This window comes from Halichoerus grypus, chromosome 1 (genome assembly GCF_964656455.1).
Source record: "Halichoerus grypus chromosome 1, mHalGry1.hap1.1, whole genome shotgun sequence".
In the NCBI taxonomy this organism is placed as follows: Eukaryota; Metazoa; Chordata; class Mammalia; order Carnivora; family Phocidae; genus Halichoerus; species Halichoerus grypus.
Window position 1 is genome coordinate 202,646,629 of NC_135712.1, and position 22,790 is coordinate 202,669,418.

The window sequence follows — 22,790 nt, forward strand, 5'->3', positions numbered from 1 at the left end:
TTTGCCCCAGGAGTCACATTAAATGTTCCCAGACGCCCCATGGTGGGGTCTGTCCCATCTTACAGATGTGGAAACTGAGCCTCGGGGAGACGAAGTAGCTTCCAAGGTAGCGCAGAGAGGAAGGGCAGAGCTTGGATTCCAACCCTGGCCTGCCTGACTTTCCAGGGCTCGCACTTGGAGAAGTTTTGGCTACAACTGCTGTTTTATCCCACGTATAGAGAGGAAGCTGAGGCTCAGAGAGGATAGGAAGATTCCTGGGTCACATAGCTGGTAAGAGACTCGCAGCGTTGGAGCCCAGGCTTGTCACAGCCCACAGCTGTTTCCACCAGCTGCAGCCTGAATGTATCATTCTTTCATTCATTCCTTTATCTAGTGGGCATTTATAGAGCACCAGCTGTGGAGTAGGTACTGTTGTCCCAGGAATATTTTTGCTTTGGGCAGGGTCTTTGCAGGGAGACTTCAACCTTAAGAAGTCTAGATCCATACAAAGGAATATTATTCAGCCATAAAAAGGAAGGAAGCCCTGCTACATGCTACATCACGGATGAACCTTGAAAGCATGCTGAGTGAAAGAAGCCAGACGCAAAAGACCACAGTATGGTTCAATTTATATGACATGTTTAGAACAGACACATCCAGAGACAGAAAGTAGATTAGTGATTCCCAGGGGCTGGGGGAGGGGGAATGGAGAATGATTGCAAATGTGTACTGGGTTTCCTTTTGGGACGATGAAAGTGTTCTAGAACTAGATAGTGGTGATCGTTGCACCATCATGAGAATATAATTAATGCTACTAAACTGTACACTTGAAAATGGTAAATTTTGGGGCGCCTGGGTGGCTCAGTTGGTTGGGCGACTGCCTTCGGCTCAGGTCATGATCCTGGAGTCCCTGGATCGGGTCCCGCATCGGGCTCCCTGCTCGTCGGGGAGCCTGCTTCTCCCTCTGACCCTCCCCCATCTCATGTGCTCTCTCTCTCTGTCTCAAATAAATAAAAAATAAAATCTTTAAAAAAAAAAAAAAGAAAATGGTAAATTTTGTGTTCTGGTGTATTTTGCCACAATGAAAAACGGAAATGAGGGGGATCAAAAGTTTAAAGAGGTCAGCCCTTCCCCCACCTTTCCTTCCCAGGGTCTTAGTCTCTCAGTGCTTAGAATGGGATGTACTGGACAGAGAGTCTGCAATTCACACCATGTCCCACATGTGTGAGTGTGAGTGTGTGTGTGTGTGTGTGTGTGTGTGAGGGGGTCTCAGGCTGATGGGGGAACAGACAAATAGGTGACAAGATGGTTTCGGCAAAACTACCAAAGAGCAAAGAGGGGGTGGAGATGAGTGAAGGTTGAGGAAGGACCCCAGGGGAGAAATGTTGCCCCTAAGCATTGGTACAGGTCCTTGTCTAATGCATGTGGACCCAGTCGGCTGGTCCAGCAGTGGGCGAGTGGTGGCCCCAGGGGCCAAAGTGACACACTGGGGAGCTATGCTTACTGTTCAGTCCTCATCACAGAGGAGAGATGGAGGTCAGGGGTCACGCTGATATGAGTGTCTGTAGTTGACAGGCTGGTGTGAAGGGTGATTATGGCAGCATTAGGGTGGGGGGGTCGGGGGTCTGGGTGTGATTGTGTGACATGCAAGGGATCCAAGCAGCTTTGCCTCCACAAGTTCAGGATTCAAAACCCCTCTTTTCCACTCCTAATAGAGTGACTCTGGGCCAGCCATTTTGTCTTTCTGTGCCTCGGTTACCCTATCTAAAAGGAGGATAATTAAGAGTCCCTGTCTTACAGGGTTGCTGAGAGAAAGAAATGAGAAGTAAACACATAAGATGGGGGCTGCTCTTATGTTTTGCCCATTTTCCAGCTGGGAGAAACTGAGGCTCAGAGGCATGGGACCACCTGCCTGAGTTTGTACAGTATGGGTATGGACCAAGTGGGAGCCTAGGTTCATGGCCTCAGAGCCAAGCTGACCCTCACCCCTGACTGCCCCCACCTCTCTACACCCCTTCCTCTCCACCCCCAGGTCCCCCTGGCCAGTGCCAAGACGGAGCTTAGAGGGGCTGGCCTGGGGCCCAGGGGAGGTGGGGGGGGCGGCTGTTGCTGGGGGCTTGAATGAGGCAACCTTGCCTGGGAATCTGCTGGGCTCAAAGAGCTATTTATAGGCCTGCACTGGGATTGGGTGAGCCACCCTGCCAGCCCTGAGTGCCTTCTCTGTACCCCCCACACTGGGGCCCAGGCCAGGGGCTGGAGTGAGTTGAGGGAGGAAGCAGGGGAGGGGGCTGGTGGGCCAGAGCAGGAGCTGGGAGCTTGGACCTTCCAGGAGAGCTGGGTCTCAGGGGTGGACAGTAGCCCTCCAAAGTGCCTCTTAACATGCCCAAGGTGACACACGGACATGACACAAGCAGCCACATTCACACGTGTCACACAATGTCACCAACGAACCCCTAACCCACATCGCATCCCAGACAGCACAGGGGGCTTATATGCAACCACATGAGGCAAGACCACATATACGTCGCACAGACCACGTACAACCTCATTTGGTCACACCCAAGCCATGGGGGTGACAACCAAACTCACAGCCGCACCTCTAGTCCGTTTACACTCAAATACACGCACTGCACCTTAGCTGTCCCGGCAGCCACCAACAGGTACATTTGCCCCACCTTGTTCACCTCCAACCCTGTTTATAGGCATGGGTGCACCTCCAGACAGCCAGCACCCAACTAAGATCACTGGGCACCCCTGGCACCCACATGGAGACGTGTAGTCCTCCTGAGATCCATCTCAGAGCCCTGCCACTTGTGCTCACCATTCAACACACCCAGCTGTGGCTCCGGGGGGTTCCCCGGTGAGCTCACTCCAGTCCCTTCACACAGGGCCACACCCTCCCACTCCTACTGTCACCCCCACTTCCCCAGGCTCCCAGGCTCCCAGGCTCGCACCCTGCCAGGACGGACAAGTCCATCTGGAAGCTAGCGTGCATCTGTCTATTCTGAGGCGGGCCCTGTTGGACCCAGGCAGACCCTGGCAGATAAATCACACTTGGACCTGCCCTGCTGGGGGCTGCTGGCCTGGGAACCATCACATCCACCCCTACGTACTCTCCAGGCTGAAGCAATCACTTATCCCCCAGGGGGAAACCAAGGCTTGAAGCTTTCTGAAGGCCTTTCCGTACCCTGCTCCGCCATGACAAACACATGGGAAGTTGGACCTGTTTTTTTGCCACGGGTGGGGCTGCATCCCCAGAGAGAGACTTTGCTGACCCATACTTGCTGTGTGACTTCAGCAAAGACCTGACTCTCTCTGAGACTCTGCTTCTTCTTTTGACAAATGCAAAACTCAGCCCAGTGGAGAGACCTCCAGCGCCAGACAGGTTTGAATCCTGGTCACCCCTGGATAACCTTAGCAAAATAACTTTGCTTTTCTGTGCCTCAGTTTCCCTCAGTGAACTGGAGTGGCAGCTCCTGGCTCTCCCAGAGCTTCCTCTGCCCCATCCCCTGGCTGAGGAGGGAGGGAGTGCCTAGTCTCTCCTCACTCAGGCAAATGAATGGACCACTTTTGGCTGCCCTGCTGGGAGCTTAGAGCTGCTAATTCCCTGGAGAAACAGGAGGTTCTTTCATGCCCTGGCGCCAGTGGGGTGAGGAGGCGGGAAGAGGGTACTGAGCTGGCCTCATCCCAGTGGGCAAGGTGGCTCCATGCCAAGACCAAGAGTGGCATGGGGGGCCCTAGGGCCATGCATCTTTCCTGGGGGACATTGGCTCTATCCTCAGCTGTAGAATGGAGGTGACATGGACCAGTACCGCAGGTTTGATGAACCAGAGACAGAATGTGGCTTCAAGTCAAACACAGGACGGGCTCTTAACAAAGGCCGGCCACTGTTGTTATGTGTCAGCCCATAGAGTCCACTGAGTTCTCCAGCAGTCCTATAAATAGAATTCCCTCCATTTCACAGATGAGGAAACTGAGGCTCAGAGTGGTCAACATGCTTGTCCAAGATCACATGGCCAGTGAGTGAGTGACCTAACCAGGATTTGAACCAAATCTGGGCCCTCCAGGGTCCATGCTCTTCCCACTTTCCTCTGGGAATAGAGAGGTCTTTTCTGCCACCCGCAGTCCTGGCCCCAGCCCTGAGACCAACAGAGCCAGGTCTAGATGGCACCAGGCCATGACTGAATGCAGGAAGTCCTGGCAGGCAGGGGCTGGTGGGGCGGCCCTTCTGCTAGTGTCCCAGTTTCCCAGCCAGCCCCCCCTACGCCACCGTCCTGGAGTGGGCTTGGGACGATGCTAGTAGGATGCCAAGAGAACCATTCCCCTAGCCCTTGAAGAAAGGGGCTGGATTCTAGACCATTCAGCTAAAGCCAGGAAACTGCAGCCTCCTGCCAGTGGCTGATCAGTCTCAGAACCCTCCATTCATGCAGATGGGATGGTGTCCTGCCCTTTCTCAAACATCTTCAGGCTCAGCAGGATCTTGCTCCATATATTTTATTCAAAATCATGGTCTTTCACCCAACCAGGCCTTTACTTATGCTGTTCTCCCGGCATGGACAAATCTACCCCCATTTTTCTTACCCTGATATATCCCTGCCTACCCATCAAAGTACAGACACAATATCCCCTCTCCCAGGACGCCCTCCCTCCAGGTAGAGCCCCTGGTCTCCCAGCCCTATTCTCCTTCTGGCTCAGCCCTGGCCACATGGGTCTGGGACTGTGTGTGTCTAGCTGTGTCTTACCCAAACTGGGGGCTCCTCAGGTGGGGGGCTGGAACCGAGGCCCCTCACAGTCCCCAGCACCACCCAGCACTGGGCTGAGCAGGAGGGAGCGAGTCGTTTAGTGAATCAGTGAACCAAATCTTTAGCCTTTGTGCAATCTGGTTTGGCAAACCCCTGTTCATCCTCCAAATCCCACTTCACCTGCCCCCCTCCATGAAGCCTGTCCCAGGCAGCATTTACTAGGAAGAAAGATTTGGAGGCTAAGCCTCCCGTGTTCCAGCTGGGACACGGGAGGCTGATGAAGACTCGCTGTACAGGCAATATCGTGGCGTCTTCCTCGGCTCTTCCTTTGGTCCCTGGGAGGCAGTGAAGTGCGAGGCAGCATCAGCAGTTACAGAATGGATTTGGCAGACTTCCCCAGGTAGGGAGACATCATTCTAGGAAGTCTCTCAGACTCCAAAACCAGTGCTCTATACCCACAGGCACCAGAGACTGCGCCCCACATACACTCCGCACACAATGTTTTTGGCGCCTGCCTTCGACCTCCAGCTCCAACGGAAACTTAATCACTGGATGAAGGCCCTTTAAGAGGCGGGCACGGAGGGGCGGGGCTCAAATTACATCCTGCCCCGAGAGCGCAGGCTGGGCGGGTCTGAGTGACATTGCGCCTGCGCGGTGTCCTCGTGGTTCCGGGTCTCGCTTTGGTTGTCCGAGCTGTTCGTAGAGACTGAGGTTCGGAGCCTGAGCAAACCCACAGGAAACCTGTTTCCCTTCCTTGGACCTGCTGTTAAAGTCTGGCCTCGGGTCACTGGCAGTTTCTCTGAAACCCTTGCAGACTCAGGCGTGGTCAAGTTCGCGCCGCTGCGGCTGCGTTGGCGCCGGGATTCGAACACCGGCTGAAGTCAGCTCTGAGCCGTGTGAGGCTTTGTGGAGCCGAAATGACCCACTCTTTGGTTTGTCCAGAGACAGTGAGCAGGTGAGAACCTGGCCGCCGGGCAGCGGCGGGCGTGGCCCTTGAGCCCCGGGTTGACATAGCTGGGGGTGCCGGGGGAAGCTGGAGGTGAGGAGGGGGCGGGCCCTCTGGTGGGCGGGGCCTCGGCGCTGGGTTCAGCCCCTCGTTTCTCCCGGATTCTGGTGCCTCCAGGGTGAGTTCAGTGCTGAATCGCAACACCCGGCAGTTTGGAAAGAAGCATCTGTTCGACCAGAATGAGGAGACGTGCTGGAACTCGGACCAGGTGAGGCACCTGTCCCTGGATCCTCCACCCACTCCCGTGAATCAGATTCAGGGGTCCAGGGTGCCTTGAGAGCTAAGGAGAACTCCAGCTGGGGAGTCAAGTTGGCCACGGAGGGAACGTGTGCCAACAGCCCCCTCCCCCCCCACCATCGTCTGTGTGAATGAGACAGGTATAGCAGGGCTCTGAGCAAGTGATTGTGAGCCTCAGTTTCCCTGTCTGCTTCCAGGGCCCCTCCCAGTGGGTGATACTAGAGTTTCCCCAGCGCATCCGTGTCTCCCAGCTGCAGATCCAGTTCCAGGGGGGCTTCTCCAGTCGCCGGGGCCACCTGGAAGGTACTGGAAGGCTCTGGAAGGTGGGGGTTTGGGAGGAGAACCCCAGCCTCACAGCCTGCCCCTTTCCCTGCTGCAGGTTCCCAGGGGAGTGAGGCTCTTTGCAAGATTGTGGACTTCTACCCTGAAGACAACAACTCCCTTCAGATATCCTGCCTGGGCCTCTGGGGTGGAGGGGTGGGAGGGTGGGCTGTGCCTCTGAAGGCTGTGGATCCTGGTGTGTGACCTTGAGCAAGTGGCTCTGGGCCTCCATTGCTTCATCTGTAAAATGAGCTGATGGTAACCTGTTCTGGGTGAGCGCTTCAGAGGGGCTCAGTGTGCTGGCTCACGCAGCACACTGGTGGTGTCTGAGCTGGGGCTGGCGGATGGGAAGTGATGAGCTACCTATTTCCCTTGACTGCCTGTGCTCACACCTTCCCTGTGCCCGCTGCCGAGGTGGACCAGCTGAAGATGACACTTGAGGACGCCACTGACTTTTTTGGCCGAGTAGTCATCTACCACCTGCGGGTGCTGGGGGAGAGGGTGTGAGGCCACTGGGTAGCTGACTCCTCCAGGAGACCCTTGGGGAAGCACAGTGAAGTCCTTCAAGTTATGCACACAGAAGGTTTATTGGTTCCTCCTGGGAAGGATCCCCTCCCACTGTCTGTCCAGGAGCTGCCTCTGAAGCTAGTTCTAGGTCAATTGTTTTGTTCCCTGAGTATCTGAGTCCCCAGTAGGCAGTCTTCACTCAGGATCTGCGGGCACCAGGTTGCTCTGGAAGAGTTTGAGGATGTGGTTCTCGATCACCTGTTGCACTGGAAACAGGACAGGGGAAAGGTGGGCCATGAATCCAATGGAGGCTGCAGGGGCACCGGCCAAATTGTACACTTTCCTGGGGGATGAGCTGGGGTATCCCACCATGAGAACTGCACCCTGCCTCTCGGGGGACAAAAAAGGATCTCCAGGCCCTGGGACATGGATGGAGGACGTACTTCATACATGGGGAAATCCAGACTCTCCCCAGAGTACCGCTGGGAAGACTGAGGCACCCAAGCCGGGAAACTCAACTTCCCCATGGTTTGTAAAAATGCACTTTTGGAGGCTTTTTAGAATCATAAAAACAATCTTTATCAAACAAAACTGGTGACTTGTGACTTTATTATTAAAGGATGAGAGGGGCCGTGAGGAATGATTTCTGTCCCAAGTGGGATAAAACTCAAAGGAATCCCTCCATGACCCCAAGGGTTTGGTTCTATTAGGATCTCTCCATTTCGTAGATGGGGAAGCTGAAGGGGGAAGTGGAGAATCAAACTGGGGTCTGCCTATGGTCCCCACTCACACCCACCTCCTGCCACAGAGAGGGCTAGCCTCAATGAGCCTGTGCACTGTGGCTCAGCCCCTCCTTGGCATCCTCATCCTGCCAGGCCTGTGTGTATACTGTTCCTCCAGCCTGGACACCATCCTCCCTCCCTCCCCTTGGGCCTCCAGGAAGCCCTCCCTGATTCCCACCTATCATGGGGCTGGGCCAGAGCTTCCTTTGGGCCTCCCAGCGCCTGTGTGTATCCCATCATGAATCCAGTCGCTGACCCACATCGGCCTCCTGCACGTGCCCAGGCCAGGTACACTGTGGCACTAGATGTTTGCTAACATGAACGCTCTCACTGCTAGCATCTGACACATCCGAGAGGCATGTCCTGGGTACCTGCGGTCACCCTACCTACAGCACACTGTCACTGCCCCATGTCTCAGGCTGACCTTTCCGATATCCCAGGGCCACGGCAAGATCCATTGGGGTATAGCCAGAGTCAGCCTCCGTGGTGAGATCAGCTCCTCGGGCTGCAAAGCAAAGCAGGTGTACAGGGCGGTGGAGGTGGGGGTGGGGGACTGGGAGCCCAGAATGGGGCATGGCGATTTGGGAGGTCCAGTGATCCCTCACAGTACAGCCACAGGCCTGCTGGTTGCCCGTGTGGGCTTGGATGAGAACCTGAGCTCTCCAAAGAACGTGGCCAATAGAATCCCCATCTGCAGGGTCCCTGAGGCATGGAGGGTGTGGGTGTTCAACCCGGTTAGCTAGACCCCTGTACCATCCCACCATCTCCTGTCCCCAGATCAGTCCTCTGGGAAAAGCAGATAGTGACCACGCATCCCAAGAGCTGTTCAAGCAGAGCTTGGACCCCTCCCTGGCCCTCAGGATTCCTGGGGGGGCCAGCTGCTACTCCCACTTACCCAACAAGGCTTCTACGCACTTCACATGGTTCCCACGCACAGCATAGAGCAGTGGTGTCCCTCCATTCTGTTAAGGGCAGGGGCAAAGGCAACCAACATTCTGTCTTTTCCAGATTCTCAGAACACCCCCAACCCTCTAATTTAATGTGGTTCCTCCTCCTACTCATCACCTGGTCTAATTCCTCCTTTGGGTCTCAGCTTAGATACCCCTTCTTTCAGGAAGCCCTCCTTGACTTCCCTTGGCTATGTAAGCCACCTCCAGGCCCTTGCAGTTGCCTGTGTGTCTGCTATCACAGCGGTATTCACATTTCAGCTGGCTGCTTATGTATCGTCTTCCTCTTCCTCCCCCCTAAACTAGGAGCTCTGCGAGGGATGGGTCTGTCTTGTGTTCTCAGCACCTATAACAGGCCTGGTACCCTGCCGGGTGCGCAGGGCCAGTGGCTGGTGCCTCACCCAGTCGTAGATGTTGATGTCCACGTCACGCTCGAGCAGCAGCCCCACAATGTCCGTGTAGCCGCCCATGCTGGCCAGTGACAGGGCACTTTCCCGCTCCTTGGCCAGGATGTGGGGGTCAGCACCCTGCAGTGGGGTGGGGGGAGCGGGGAGCAGAGGGAGTGGTGATGGGATGGGTGAGGGCGTCCCTTGGAATCCTGGGGTACCCATCGCGGCCCCATCTTACAGACATGGCACCAGCTGACTCAGACCCCAGCCCGCCCTCAAGTCCCTGGGAAGCCCTGAGCTGGGCTGGGACGCACCCACTCAAGCAAGAAGCGGACAGTCTCGATTTCTCCGAAGGCGGAGGCCCAGATGAGGGGGGTGAAGCCATGCTCGTCCGGCTTGTTGATGAGGTTGTCGCCTGGCAGGAGGGGGGTGGTACCACTGGGATGCACCCCTGCCCCCTCTCCCCAGTGCTGCGGGAGCAGGGACAGGGCGGGCGGCTGGGGGCAGACGTGGGCGGGGGGGGTTACATGTGTGGACATGCTCAAACGTGTAGATAGGTGAACATACGTGGAGCCTCAGGTCATTTCGGGACCCACATGCATACCCCAACACGTGTGGTCAGACAGGTATGGATACACCAGCGTACTCGTGTGGACACACACCTTTCCTCAGATGTTCCTTCAGCTGGCTCAGCTCCCCTTGGGCCGCAAGCTGGTGGATGGACAGGGCTAGGGGCCAGAGAGAGCCAGAGTCCTCACCTGTCCCGTCCCCGCTCCGTGCCTCAATTTACCCCATCCAAAGTTGTTCCTCTCAGCCCCTGCCACTCCTACTGCCCCTGCCCTGCTACTTAGGGAGGCCGGGGGAGGGCGGGGGGGGTGGTAACCAGAGGCCCACTTACAATCCAAGGTGGCTGGCAGGGCCGAAACCTCGTTCCCCCGCTGCCGGTTGGTGAGGGTTGTCGAGTGCTTCAGGGAGCTGCCTCCTGGAAGAGAAAGGAACGGCCTCAGTTGCCTCTCAGTATGTTTCTGGGGCTTCAGACAAGTCTTGGGGGCCTGAAGCTACCAAAGACAGTGCCTCCCCCCCCATTCACTCACTCTGCCCTCCTGGTGAGCCTTTCTCCTCCATACCTGGTGACATTCTGGGCAAACGAGACATAGTCCCTGCCCTCAAAGGGGGGGGGGTCAGACAGAAATAGAGAAATAAGTGTTCAGGAGCTATAAAAATCAGGTAGTAGAAGAGAGCGGAAAGAGGGGAGGGCAGGGGGTGAGTCCATTTTAGACAAGGTGGTCAGGGAGGGCCACTCTGAGGAGAGGACACCAACTGAGAGCTTGGTCAGTTGAAGAAAACCAGCCCTGGGAAGAGGTGTGAGAAGAACTTTCCACATAGAGGGAACAGCACGGACTAAGGCCCCAGGAGGTACTGAATTCGACATGTTCAAGGATTCTAGTCAAAAGAAATCCTTGGGTCCTTAATAGGGTCAACAGAATCACCATCTGACCCAGCAATTCCACTCCTAGGTATCTACCCCAAAGAGCTGAAATCAACTGCTCAGACAACAACGTGTATCTGTGCCAATGTGTACAGCAATACTAGTCACGATTGCCAAAAGAGGAACAACCCTAGTGTCCATCAGTGGATGAATGGATAAGCAAAATGTCGTCTGGAATGGACTATTATCAGGTCATAAAAAGTAAAGAAGCACTGACACGTGCTGTAATGCGAATGAACCTCAAAAACACCACGCTGAGGGGTGCCTGGCTGGCTCGGTCAGAGGAGCATGTGACTCTTGATCTCGGGCTTGTGGGTTCAAGCCCCAGGTGGGATGTAGAGATTAAATAAATAAAACTTAAAGCAAAACAAAAAACCATCATGCTGAGCAAAAGAAGCCAGACGCAAAAGACATGTATGATTCATTTATATGAAACGTCTAGGACAGGCAAATCCATAGAGACAAAGTAGATTACTGTTCACGGAGGCAGGGGAGGAGGGATGGAGAGTGACTACTAATGGGGATGGGGTTTCCTTTTGGGGTGATGGAAATGGTCTGGAATAATAGATAGAGGTGTGGGTTACATGCATCGTGAATGTACTTACTGCCATTGAACTGTGCGCAAGTCTGCTTAAAATAGTAACTTTTATGTCATGTGGATTTAGCCATCCTCTATACATACGTGTGTATGTGTGTGTGTATGTATAAAAGCAATCTGTCACCGGGTGAGAGAGAGAAGACACATCCCAGGTAGTGGAACATAAAGACAGAGATCCTATCTTGGGCCTGACATTCCACTGTTCTTGCATCCCAGACGGGGAGTCGTCCAGGGGAAATATCCTACCTACCCTGAGGTGAGGAGGCACCAGTATCCGGTTCAGGATTCCCAGGCTCCAGGGTGCAGGGGAAAAGACTGAGCACCACAGTATCTGAGCCATCGGGCGCCTCATCCCCAGGGTCTTCAGGGTCCCCAAATTCTGGGATGGGGAGCTGCTGGGTCACACTGAGGTCCTCTGCAGGCTGGGTGGGCTCCATGGGGGAAGCTGGTGGAAGCACCAAAAGGGGAGAGAGAATAATTCTCAACAACTCCTATTAAGTAGGCACCAACGGCATACCCAACTTTGCACAGTGAGGGTGGCTAAACTCTAGCTCAGCTGGGAAGTAAAAACCAGAGTCCAGCTGCTTTTCAGGCCCACTCCTCCGCCCCCCTCACCAGGACACATACAACATGCTTTACATAAAATGGGGTCAACTACCTGGGTTCAAATCCCTCCACTTATAGGCAGAGAACTTGGGCACATGACTTAACTTCTCTGAGCCTCAGTTTGCTCATTAATAAAATAGGGAAGTGAGGTCTAAAATCATGCTTGTAAACAGCTAAGCTGGGGGCCTTATACACGGGCAGAGCTTAATAAACGTTCTCTGTAGTTATTTTTTTGGGGGGGTCCCCAGAATGAGTGAGTGCTCAACAAAGATGTGATTGGTCCCATCCCCATCGGCCCCTCCCAAACAGATCCAGGAGGTCCACTCACCTCTAACGAGCCTCCTCTGTCACCCCACGCCGCAAGCCCGGGTCCCCCAAAACTTGGGGGCCCAATTCACAAACTTTTCTCCTCCAACTGATACAGGAGGGAGCAAGCTAGAATCTGGACCCTCACCGTCCTGGTTTCTTCTGCCGGGACAGAGAGCAACTTGATACGCGACCGCTACCCCCACCCCAGAGCTCTCCCACTGCGCCTGCGCACCCTGCCTCCCCAAAAGTGCCTAAAGGCGAGAGCTGTAGAAGCTGCTTCTGGCCCTTTAAGACTTGAGGGAGGGGCGTGGTTTCCGCTGGGGCCCAAGCAGTGATGTTGCGCTTGCGCGTTCTTGCCCCGGCATCTCCGGAGGGAGCCCGGCCGGGTCAGGAGGGATGGGTGGAGCCTCAGAGGGCTCTGAGGATTTCATTGCGCCTGTCTTCCGTCACTCCCCCCCAGCTCCGCCCACAGGTCTTCCCAGAGGGTGCCGCTAGGCTCCCGTTGAGGCCGGATGGGTGGGGCTTTCTCCAGTCGGAAGACGGTGGGCGGGGAGCAGTCGGGGCGTCAGGGATTTAAAGGGGCGACACTGCCGTTGCACCCGTCCACAACAATGCCCCCTTTCCGGTCCTGGAGGCTTATGAGCATGTGTAAGAATCTGATGGCAGCAGGAGGGTACAGAAAGGCCGTTTAAAGCAGCCCGAAGTGGGCAATGTTTGGAACCATTTCCCCAATTCGTCTGCCCCCGGAAAAGGGAGTTCGGGAAAGGAGGGCGCCCTTGCCCCTCCCTGCCTAGGTGTCCCTTCTGGAGCTTCAGGGGTTCTCCGCCCCTTCCTCACCCGCCTACCGGTGTGCCTCCTTCCCCAGTCTCTCACTCACGGCTTCTCTCCAGTCTGGGTACTCAGAAAGGACTGGGGAAGGAAGGCCAATTGACACCGGAACTAGAGTGGCGCAGCGTCTGGTTTCACAGGGGGAGGTTTAGGTAGCCTTCCCCAGAGCCGAACTTCTGCTTCCGGTCTTCGGATCGGTCCGCGGGAGCTATGGAGGAACCGGAGATGCAACTCAAGGGAAAGAAAGGTGGTGCAGAGCCTCGGGCTGGGCGGAAGGGTGACCCGACAGGGCAGGAGGGGACAAAGGCTTGGAGGGAGCATGCGGGGGAACTAATTGAACTTCCATTGAATCCTGGCTCGGCCGTTGACTAGTTTTAAAACCTTTAGAAAGTCTCCGTGCCTCGGTTTTGTCATCTGTAAAATGGGGTGTATGGTAGTCTCTCCCGGTCCCTCATAGGTTTGTTGTGAGAATTCAATGACCTGATGTTTGTAATGCATTAGAAAAACGCCTGGGACTTGGCAGTCGCTGTGCGTATTATTCCTTAATATGTTTACGGATTTGTCTGGGTTTACGTTAAAATATTTGTGAGTCAACGTGTTTACAAATTACAAAGTGCCACAAACTATTTTTTTAAAAGATTTTACTTATTTATTTGACAGAGAGAGACACAGCGAGAGAGGGAACGTAAGCAGGGGGAGTGGGAGAGGGAGAAGCAGGCCTCCCACGGAGCAGGGAGCCCGATGCGGGGCTCGATCCCAGGATCCTGGGATCATGACCTGAGCCGAAGGCAGATGCTTAATGACTGAGCCACCCAGGCGCCCCTGCCACAAACTATTTTTAAGTCATAAAGGTTTTTATTTTATCACACGTTATTTCTAGTTGATTTTTTAGAAGGCACAAGTACATTTCATTCCACCTTCTTCGCAACAACACCGAAGGGTAAGCTGTTATGCACATTTTCAAAATGAGGAGGACTAGGAGGATTAGAGTACATACAGTTTAGAGGTTGCAGGATGGGCTCTGCCCCACTGAGGGCGCAGTAGTGAGCTAGACAGACTGACACTGGCCAGACTCATGCACAGCCTCCTTTGAATCCCGGACACACCAGCGTTCTCTCTCTTGTCCACCGCACTGTACTGGGCAATAGCATGGGGTCCATCTCTGTAACAAACCTTGAGTGGGTGCTATTATCACTCTGTTTTTACAGATGAGGAAATTGGAGCTCAGAGAATCTCCTGCCCTCAAGAATCCAAGCTTTGATTTTTTTTTTTTTTTGTAAACAGGTAACCTAATAAAGTGTAAGAGAAATGAACAAGGTGCTGAAGGTTGAGAATGAGGTGGAAGGGACATCTGATTAAGCTTGGTGATCAGGGAAGGCCTTGCCCAGGAGGTGACATTTGAGCCGAGACAGGAGGGATGAAAAGAAGCCAGTGAGGGAAGGGCGAGTCAGTGGCAGAACAGCAGGTGCAAAGGCACTGAGGTGGCAAAGTGTTCAGAGCTGTGCAGCAATACGGCAGCTCCTGGTCACGATATTTGTGGGCATTTAATTTAATTAAAATTAGGTAAAATTTAAAATTCATAGGGTGAGCACTGAGTAATGTATAGAATTGTTGAATCACTACATTAGTACACCTGCAACTAATATAACACTGTATGTGGACTATACTGGAATGAAGATTTTAAAAAAATAATAAAATAAAATTGAGTTTGTGAGTCATATTAGCCACATTTCAAGTGCTCAGTGGCCATATGTGCCTAGTGCCTATGTTATTGGACACTATAGAACCTTTCTATCATCTCAGAAAGTTCTTTTGGACAGTACTGGGGTGTTCAAGGAACAGCCAGGAGGTCATTGTGTCTTGGGTGGAGGGTGAGGAGGGCAGGGAGGTCAACAGCAGGCAGAATATAGAGCCTTATGGACCATAGTAAGTTAGGTGATTTTATGCTGTGGTCGATGGAAGCCATGGGAGGATTTCAGACAAGGGAGGGACATACCTGACAGGTTCATTAGGAGCTCACTTTATCTGTTGTGTGGAGATTGGACTGTTGGCAGAGGGGAAGCAGGGAGACCAGGGAGGAGCTGACTGAACCTGGTATTCAGGTGGGAGGTGGCCATACCCAGACCAGTGGGGGCAGTGTAGTGGTAAGAATGGATGAGGGAAGAGAGAGAAACAGGATAGGGAGGAAGCTGAGCAAGGAGTGCTGTCAGGTAAAATTCTCAGCCTGATCCTTCAGGAGAACTCAGAAGGATGAGTTATACCTCCACATTGTCCCAACAAAAGGCATGGGACATGATTTAATACCCTTTGATGGCTGAAGGCCATCCAGGGATCTAAGCTTCCAGGCATTTTCAGGTCCAGTAATTGGTGGGACTCTCTGAAGAAGAATCTCAGATTCATTCCTTGGGATAAAAGGAATGTGAAAAGGGTCCAAGTGGACGGAAGCAGTGTCTACTACAGGTGGGCTTGGGAGGGGAAAATCATGAGTCCACTGGATGTGTTAACATCATGATAAGTGAGGCCTTTTCTGTGACCATCTCCTTCCACCTATCACCGGGGCCACAGGTGACCTAGCTCCTGGGTGGGACACCGGACAGTCCTCACTGCCTAGCTGGACTCATGGATTAAGCAGTCAAGAGTCTTATGCTTTGTCCCTGTGTCTCTGCTGCCCTTCCCCTTGTTCTGCCACCCCCCCCCCACCACCCCTACGCCCAACTGTTGATTTTCGATCCAGTCACAGACAAGTTCACTGAGAGCGTCTATGTCCTGGCCAACGAGCCGTCCGTGGCCCTATACCGGCTGCAGGAGCATGTGCGCCGCTCTCTGCCCGAGCTGGCCCAGCATAAGGTGAGCTCCACTTGCCCCTTCCCCTGCCCTCCCCCAGAGTCCTCACGTCATGAGCCAGGACCTGCTATGTGGAGCTGGGGCTGTTGGGGGAGGAGTCAAGGCTGGGACCCCAGCAAGGAGGCACGAGGTCACTGAGACAGGTTGGGGCCATGGGTGGACAGACTTGGGAGAAGGGGACGCAGGAAGTGCATTTGTTGTGACCTGTGTAGTGAGAAGGAGGCAGCTGCATGTGGACCCGAGGGAAAGATGTGCCAGGCAGAGGGAATAGCCGGTGCGGAGGCTCTGAAGCACGGTAGCCAGGTGTTCAGAGAAAGCCCAGACTGGTGGGGGAGGGGATCTGTAGGAGGGAAGATCAGAATGGAGGTGGCTGGTCTCTGTGGCCACAGGGATGGGTGATCAGGTGCTCCGTCCCAGAGAACTGGGAGGGTGGAGGTGGCAGCCCCCTTGATGACAGCTTCCTATCCCCCATAGGCCGACATGCAGCGGTGGGAGGAGCAGAGCCAGGGAGCCATTTACACAGTGGAGTATGCCTGCAGGTGAGCACTGAAGCCTCCCCACTGCCGGGGGGCACCTCTTGGGCATTCAGGGGCACCTCAGCCAGCTGCCCAGTGAATCTTGCCCTGCTGAATGCACCTGAGTTGAGGCATGTGGATCTCGACTTACCTGGCCACACAGCAGGTTCCAGCCCAGGCCTGTGCTTCTCACCATCGGCCCACCCGCACGTGCCTCAGGCAGGCTTCTTCAGGGAGCTGAGCCCCTCCCCGTGTGTCATAGGAAGTGGTGATAACGGTTTCGGGGAGGTGCCAACTGGGCCGGGAGCCGGTGCCTCAAGGGGTGCTTCCCTCCCACAGCCAGGACCACAGACTGGCCAGTGGGATGAACAGCAGCTTGTGGAGGTCCAAAGCACAAATATGGCTGTTTATTTTTAAATGTTTATTTATTTATTTAATTTATTTATTTTAAGATTTTATTTATTTATTAGAGAGCACAAGTGCGGGGGCTGCAGAGGGAGAGTGAGAGACTCCCCACTGAGTAGGGAGCCCAATGTGGGACTCGATCCCAGGACTCTGGGATCATGACCTGAGCCGAAGGCAGACTCTTAATGGACTGCGCCACCCAGGTGCCCCTTAAATTTTGATTTCTTTCCATTTTATTTCTTTTATTTTAAGTAGGCTCCACACCCAATGTGGGGCTCAAACTCACGACCCTGAGGTCAAGAGCTGCAAGCTCCACTGAGTGAGCCAGCGAGTCGCCCCTCCAGTTTTTTTTATTGTGTAACATACACATAAAATTTATCACCTTGACCATTTTTAAGTGTACAGTAGTTCAGTGGTATTAAATACATTCGTAATGCTGTACAGCCATCACCACCATCCATTTCCAGAATTTTTTTCATCTGGCAAATCTGAAATTCTCCCCGTTAAACACTAACTCACCTTCCCCTCTCTCCTAGCCCCTGGCATCCACCATTCTGTTTCCTGTTTATGAATCTGACCATTCGAGGGACCTCACACAATTGGAGTCTTACAGTATTTGTCTTTTGTGTCCATCTCCTGTCCCTCAGCATGCTGTCCCCCAGGTCTCACTATGTGGCAGCCTGTGTCAGAATGTCCTTCCTCTTGAAGGTCGAATGGCATCCCATTGCATAGGGGCACGACATCGTAGGCATCTGTCAGTGGATATTTGGGTGGCTTCCATGCTTTAGCTACTGTGGATAGTGCTGCTATGAACATGGGTGGACCATTTCTTCTTCTTCTTCTTTTTTTTTTAAAGATTTTATTTATTTATTTGAGAGAGAGAGAATGAGAGAGAGAGAGAGCATGAGGGGGGGAGGGTCAGAGGGAGAAGCAGACTCCTCGCTGAGCGGGGAGCCCGATGCGGGACTCGATCCGGGGACTCCAGGATCATGACCCGAGCCGAAGGCAGTCGCTTAACCAGCTGAGCCACCCAGGCGCCCTATTCTTATTCTTCTTAGTTTGTGTTTAGCTTTCGCTAAATCTTCAGATCCTCCCCGCCCCACCCCCGCTAAGGGAAAGGTGTGTGAGAGAGTAAAAAGCGGTAGTCAGCGTTTCTTTTCATCATTGCACCTTTGCAGGGCTTGCCTCCTGCTCTTCTGTTGGTTCCCCTGACTATACTTAATGTCCTGGCTTGTTCTGTTTGCCTTGGGAGTCTGGCAGTTTTATTTAGAAGTGCCGCTTGCCCTTTGTGCTGGCTAAGTCATTTTGGTGGAGGCCAGACACCCCAGCAGTTCTCATCTGTGGCACTGTGGGCTTGGCCTGCCTGTTTCTGTTGTGTGGGTGAAGGTTCCTTGACAGGAAGTCCTGCTGCCAGGGGCACTGAGCTGAGTGTTCTGCCATCAGCAGCCTTGGCCCCTCCACTGGGACAGATGGCGGTTTCTTGAGGATGGTGGCCTCAGATACCCTCCTTAATTAGCTCAAGGAAGAGTAGAAAAGAAGTAGAGGAGTTTCTGTCTCACGTCTGCCAAACAGCTGCCAGACAGCTTCTGGACAGCTGCGAGCTCGCTAGTGAGGCCCAGGTTAAAGGAAGAACACGTCAGAGTCCGTACTTTCTCCCGGTTCTTCTAGCTGCCCCGTCTAGTGCAGGAGTCCAGGCTAAGGGTGACTGTTCACACTTAAAATTTTAATGCAGCAAAATGAAATAAAAGATTCATCTCCTCTGTCTCACATAACCATATTTCAGGTGCTTAGCAGCCAAGTCAGTGGATAAAGAATGTATCTACCATGTTCCAGAAAGTTCCACTGGGCCATGCTGAGCTAGGCAGGAGGCCAGTGTACTCTGAGCACGTCTCTTGAGGGAGATGCAAATTTCTCTATGCTAAGAGACCAGGTTTCCTTTACGGACACGAAAGAGCCCTTATCTTTTAGTTGTTCAAAATGCTTTACACAGTGTTAACGGTGTAAAATTTAAAGGTATTAAATTGGGGTAAACTATTCAGTAGGGAACTTATAATAGCGAGCTTTTTATCAAGGTGGGTAAACAGAAAAGCTGACTGCATTTGGTGGTGCTAAGATGAGCAAGCTAACGGAGCAGGTGACAGCCGAGGCTCCTCCCCGCCCCCACTCCCGCTTTGATCTCCTGGCCATTTTCCAGCAGGTCCCTGGCTGATAATAAATGGGAGTGATTTCTTGGTCTTTATTAGAAGGGCTTTAAAATGACACTTTTATTTTTACTGCAGATGTTACACAGGTGACTTGCTGGCATTAGCAAGGCCCTGAGTGGCCTGGTAAACATTTTCCTGTAGTGCCTTTGGAAAGGCCATTTTCCTTAGACATTCATCAATGTGGCACCAACACGAGGTTAGCACAGCTTTGCCGTGGTGCCCCCCCACCCTCCAAACGGTGGTGAATTATTCTAGTTCCCTCCAAACTCACCTCCAGAGCTTTTCATAGTTGAGTTGGTAAGCTTCCTTCAGAGGCAGGAATAGGTTATCTAAGAGGAAAGCAAGATGTCTTTGAGGGTATCTTTACATGCTTATAGCTTCTTCAGAACATTAGGTGATCTAGGGGCATCTGGGTGGCTCAGTTGGTTAAGCATCTACCTTTGGCTGAGGTCATGATCCCAGGGTCCTGGGATCCAATCCCACATCGGGCTCCCTGCTCAGCGGGGGGCCTGCTTCTGTCTCTCCCTCTGCCATTCCCCCTGCTTGTGCTGTCTCTCTCTCTCTCCAATAAATTAATAAAATCTTTACAAAAAACCAAACCAACCAAACAAAAAAAGATTAGTTGATCTAGCAGCAGGGATGTAAAAGTTGCATCTGGGGTGCCTGGCTGCCTCAGGAGAAAGAGCATGTGACCCTTGATCTCGGGGTCATGAGTTCGAGCCCTATGTTAGGTGTAGAGATTACTTAAGTGAATAAATAAATAAAAACTTAAAAAAAAGTTGCATCTGGCCATCATGTGCTCTGTTGAATGGATATCATCTAGGCACGGCAGGGAAATCGAAACTTGAAGCCCATGATGAGCCCTCCAGGAGGACCATAGCATCCCCCAGGTGCCTGCTGAGCCCTGAGCCCGTGCAGGCCCCCCACCAACCTCCATTTGGGAGGATACACCCACACGCATGGGAAGGGGAGGGTAAAGCAGGCGTGGCGCCAACTGGGTCCATCCTCCCATTTCAGCGCCGTGAAGAACCTCGTCGACAGCAGCATCTACTTCCGCAGCGTGGAGGGTCTTCTCAAACAGGCCATCAGCATCCGGGACCACATGAACGCTGCCGCCCAGGGCCACAGGTAGCTCCGGGGACCGCCCCCTCCTGCTGCTCTCAGCCTCCTCGCTGTAAGGACCTTTGCTGCTCAGCCAGGAACTGCCGCTTCTTACTCCTTAGCTCTCTTTCCTCATCTCATGGTGTCTGGTGGCTTCCTCTCGTCCTTTGGCATCTGTAGTGGGAGAGTTCAGCCACTCAGCACCTAGTCCTGAGCTCTGCTGTGGGCCCAGCCCTGGGCTGGGGACTGGGGACACGGCAGTGACCAACACCCGCGTGCTCATGGTCTCACGGGGAGGCACACAGCGACCAGGTAAACACGGAACAGACAAGAGCACTTCAGATGCATGAAGGAAGAAAAGGGAGGTGGGAGCAGAGGCCTGAACACCATGCAGACAGAGGTGCCCTGGGGAGGGTGTTCCAGGTTGGACAGCGGTGAGGCCAGAGGCCCTGGGGCTGGTGATCTGGGGCTGGTGTTGGAGGAACATCTAGGAGGTGGGTGTGGCCAGAGCTGGGGAGCAAGGGGGAGCCAGCGGGGTGGGCAGGGGCCTTGCCGGCAGCAGGGAGGGCCCCAGAGCTGAAGGAGGCTTTAGACCGAGCACCAGATGGCCTCAAAATGAAAAGCACTTGCAGTCCTTGCACACGTGGGAGAGAGTTTTTGTTTTCATTTTCACGCTAACGTAATAAACATGCATTTGAACACACGGGCACGTGCTGTGAGCTGGAACCCGACTTTGAGATGTGTCTGGCTCCTTCAGTTTAGGGGTTCTGGCATGCCTGTCCCCCACCAGACATTTAGAAAGAAAAAAAAATCTGTGTCACTGTTTCTGAAAACTGAGACACAAGAATTGTCAAAAACAAAAAAAGCCTTGTGGATGTGTAAGAATGGGCGTGCCGCCGTTTCTCTCTGAGGGGAGCATCGCGTGCATTTCTCTGGGTTCGTTGTGCCACAGGTCGGGTGACAGCCATCTGGACAAGAGTTTACTGTGTAGTGTCACGCACGGCACCCTGTGCACAGTAGGGCTGCGAAAAGCCATCGCTCTGACTTTTCATTCACCGTGTCCCGAGCGCTTTCGAAGGCCTTGCTTGGGCCTGCCACTGTGAAAAGGCAGGTGCTTCTGAAAAAGGCCATAGCAGCGTGAGGTGCTGCTCCCCCTTCCCTGTGTGGGTTTGAAGGGCCCGGTCCTGCATGAGTCCGCACCATGACCTCTGAAGTGGGTGGCTGGTCCCATTTTTACAGAGGATGCCCTGAAGGCTGAGGCCAGGGGTCTTAGGGGACCGGAGGGTGATCCAGTCCCATCTCCAGCCTAAGTGAACAGGCCCGACTGGCCTCTGACTTTGGCCTCAAGGACGCTGCTCATGTTTTGTTCCAGCCCTGAGGAACCACCCCCGCCCTCCTCAGCCTGATCCCAGAAGAGACTTGGAGGTGCTTTGGCCCCTCTGACGCAGGTCAGTGCCAAGTGGGGTCGTGAGCCTCTGTCCTCCATGCTCTGAACTAACCCACCCTCTCCGTGTCCCAAAAGGGACCTGCTTGTCTAACCACTTGGGCTTTCTCCCTGAGCTTGTAGGATGCTTTCATCAGTGGGAGGCTTCAGGGTGGTAGGGACCTTGAGCCCTCTCCTGCTCAGGACATCGTCAGCCCTTCTCCCTCGTGCTCTTTTCTGCCATCTTCCTGCCCCTTATCCAAGCCACAGGCCCTGTCCCAACCCCAAGTTCCCCCTGCCAAGACAGAAAGGGGATCCCATGTTTCTCCTAGCCTGCCACGTGCCCGCTGCTTGCTCCGCTCACACACATTCTCTCAGGCAGAGCCCAGCGTGGCGGTTACCCACCCAGCTCAGGAATCTTCGCCCCGTTGCCGACCTGCCGCGTGACCCTGAGAAGGTCCCTCCCCTCTCCGGTCTCTGCTTGTCCCTTCTGTCAGAGAGGCTCGTCAGGCAGCGGAGGGTGCTGCGCCCAGTGCTGTGTGTCGTAGCTGTCCGCTACTGCTGCATGACAGACTCTCCCAGAACTTAGGGGCCGACACACCAGTCGTGGGCCTGCTCACAGTTCTGCAACATGGGCTGGGCCCCGCTGGGCAGGTTGGCTGGGCTGACCTGGAGGCCGCCATCTGGCACTCTTCAGAGTTCGATGGGGCTGCACGGTCAGAGGCGGCCTTGCTGTCACATCTGAATCTTGACCAGTGCTGTCTGGCTGCTGGGGGTCCAGTCCTCCTGGGCACGGCCTCCCGGGCAGGCCAGCCCAGGCTTCTCTGGGGACCGGGTGCCAAAGAGAGCAGCCCCGGCGTGCACAACGTTCACCTTGCGGCTGTTCCATTTGTCAAGGCCAGCCACGTGGCCAGGCCCAAAAGCCAAGGGGAGAGGCCTGCAGGGAGGCATCAACACCAGGAGTGTGGCTGACCGCGTGAGGAGAGCACGGCGCCCAGGAAGGCCGCGCATGTTGCTCTTCTGTGCCCGTGGAGGGCAGACCCCGGCAGATGGGAGGCCCCTGAGGGACTTTCTAGCCCTTACTGTTGTAGCTCTCAAAGCCCTGCTCATTTGCCAGGCACTGTGATGGCGCTCTCAGAGGGCTGGGGTGGGGACCGGGCCTTCACAGCCCCAGAGCAACAGCGCCTCCCCAGAGCCGAGAGGCAGCAGAGCTCCTGCCTGTGCGGTCTGAGGACTTCATGAACAGCTGCTGGGTGCTACGTTTAGCTCTCTGGGGGTACTGGGGAGTCCCACAGGCTGTGGGATCGCCTAGGGGGCGTCGGGAGGGCCTGGAGCCGGGGGGGCTGCCCAGAGGGTCAGCAGCCCACCCCAGTGGCCTGCACAGGGTTGCCCACCAGCCCTGGGCCCACAGGCCATCATCTCCCTCCGCCCATGTCTTTGCCCTGGTCCCTCCCACCATCCAGCCTCAAGGATGCTGCCCTTCTGACACCCCGTGTCTTCTACCGTCCCTCTGCTGCTGCAGCCCCTCGGAATAAAATTCTCTGTGGCTCCTCTGGAT

General features: G+C 54.3%; 3 protein-coding genes across 9 annotated transcripts; 2 read left to right on the forward strand and 1 right to left on the reverse strand.

Moving 5' to 3' along the window:
- Positions 1-5,341: 5,341 nt before the first annotated feature.
- Positions 5,342-7,383, forward strand: NR2C2AP (nuclear receptor 2C2 associated protein). The gene is made up of 5 exons (XM_036093875.2): positions 5,342-5,676; positions 5,845-5,935; positions 6,162-6,267; positions 6,344-6,411; positions 6,676-7,383. The coding sequence occupies exons 1-5, from the start codon at positions 5,639-5,641 to the stop codon at positions 6,790-6,792; spliced, it is 420 nt and encodes a 139-aa protein (XP_035949768.1). The 5' UTR covers positions 5,342-5,638; the 3' UTR covers positions 6,793-7,383.
- Positions 6,854-12,853, reverse strand: RFXANK (regulatory factor X associated ankyrin containing protein). Of its 3 annotated transcripts, none has more exons than XM_036093867.2 (10): positions 12,750-12,853; positions 11,932-12,071; positions 11,248-11,442; positions 9,809-9,892; positions 9,573-9,638; positions 9,225-9,325; positions 8,923-9,048; positions 8,470-8,536; positions 7,999-8,079; positions 6,854-7,529 (listed from the first exon to the last, which is right to left on the reverse strand). In XM_036093867.2, the coding sequence occupies exons 3-10, from the start codon at positions 11,432-11,434 to the stop codon at positions 7,237-7,239; spliced, it is 1,005 nt and encodes a 334-aa protein (XP_035949760.1). In that variant the 5' UTR covers positions 11,435-11,442; positions 11,932-12,071; positions 12,750-12,853; the 3' UTR covers positions 6,854-7,236. The 3 variants fall into 3 exon arrangements, with proteins under 3 accessions (XP_035949760.1, XP_035949759.1, XP_035949766.1); XM_036093866.2 differs by having other exon boundaries at positions 12,758-12,838; XM_036093873.2 differs by lacking the exon at positions 12,750-12,853 and having other exon boundaries at positions 6,854-7,058; positions 11,932-12,157.
- Positions 12,854-22,789, forward strand: BORCS8 (BLOC-1 related complex subunit 8). 5 transcript variants are annotated; one of them, XM_078079277.1, is made up of 7 exons: positions 12,915-12,987; positions 13,621-13,680; positions 15,475-15,587; positions 16,059-16,123; positions 19,726-19,836; positions 21,182-21,257; positions 21,565-22,789. In XM_078079277.1, exons 1-6 carry the CDS (start codon positions 12,951-12,953, stop codon positions 21,213-21,215), a joined length of 420 nt encoding a protein of 139 aa, XP_077935403.1. In that variant the 5' UTR covers positions 12,915-12,950; the 3' UTR covers positions 21,216-21,257; positions 21,565-22,789. The 5 variants fall into 5 exon arrangements, with proteins under 5 accessions (XP_035949769.1, XP_077935403.1, XP_077935402.1 ...); XM_078079276.1 differs by having other exon boundaries at positions 21,611-22,789; XM_078079281.1 differs by having other exon boundaries at positions 21,615-22,789.
- Position 22,790: the final 1 nt, after the last annotated feature.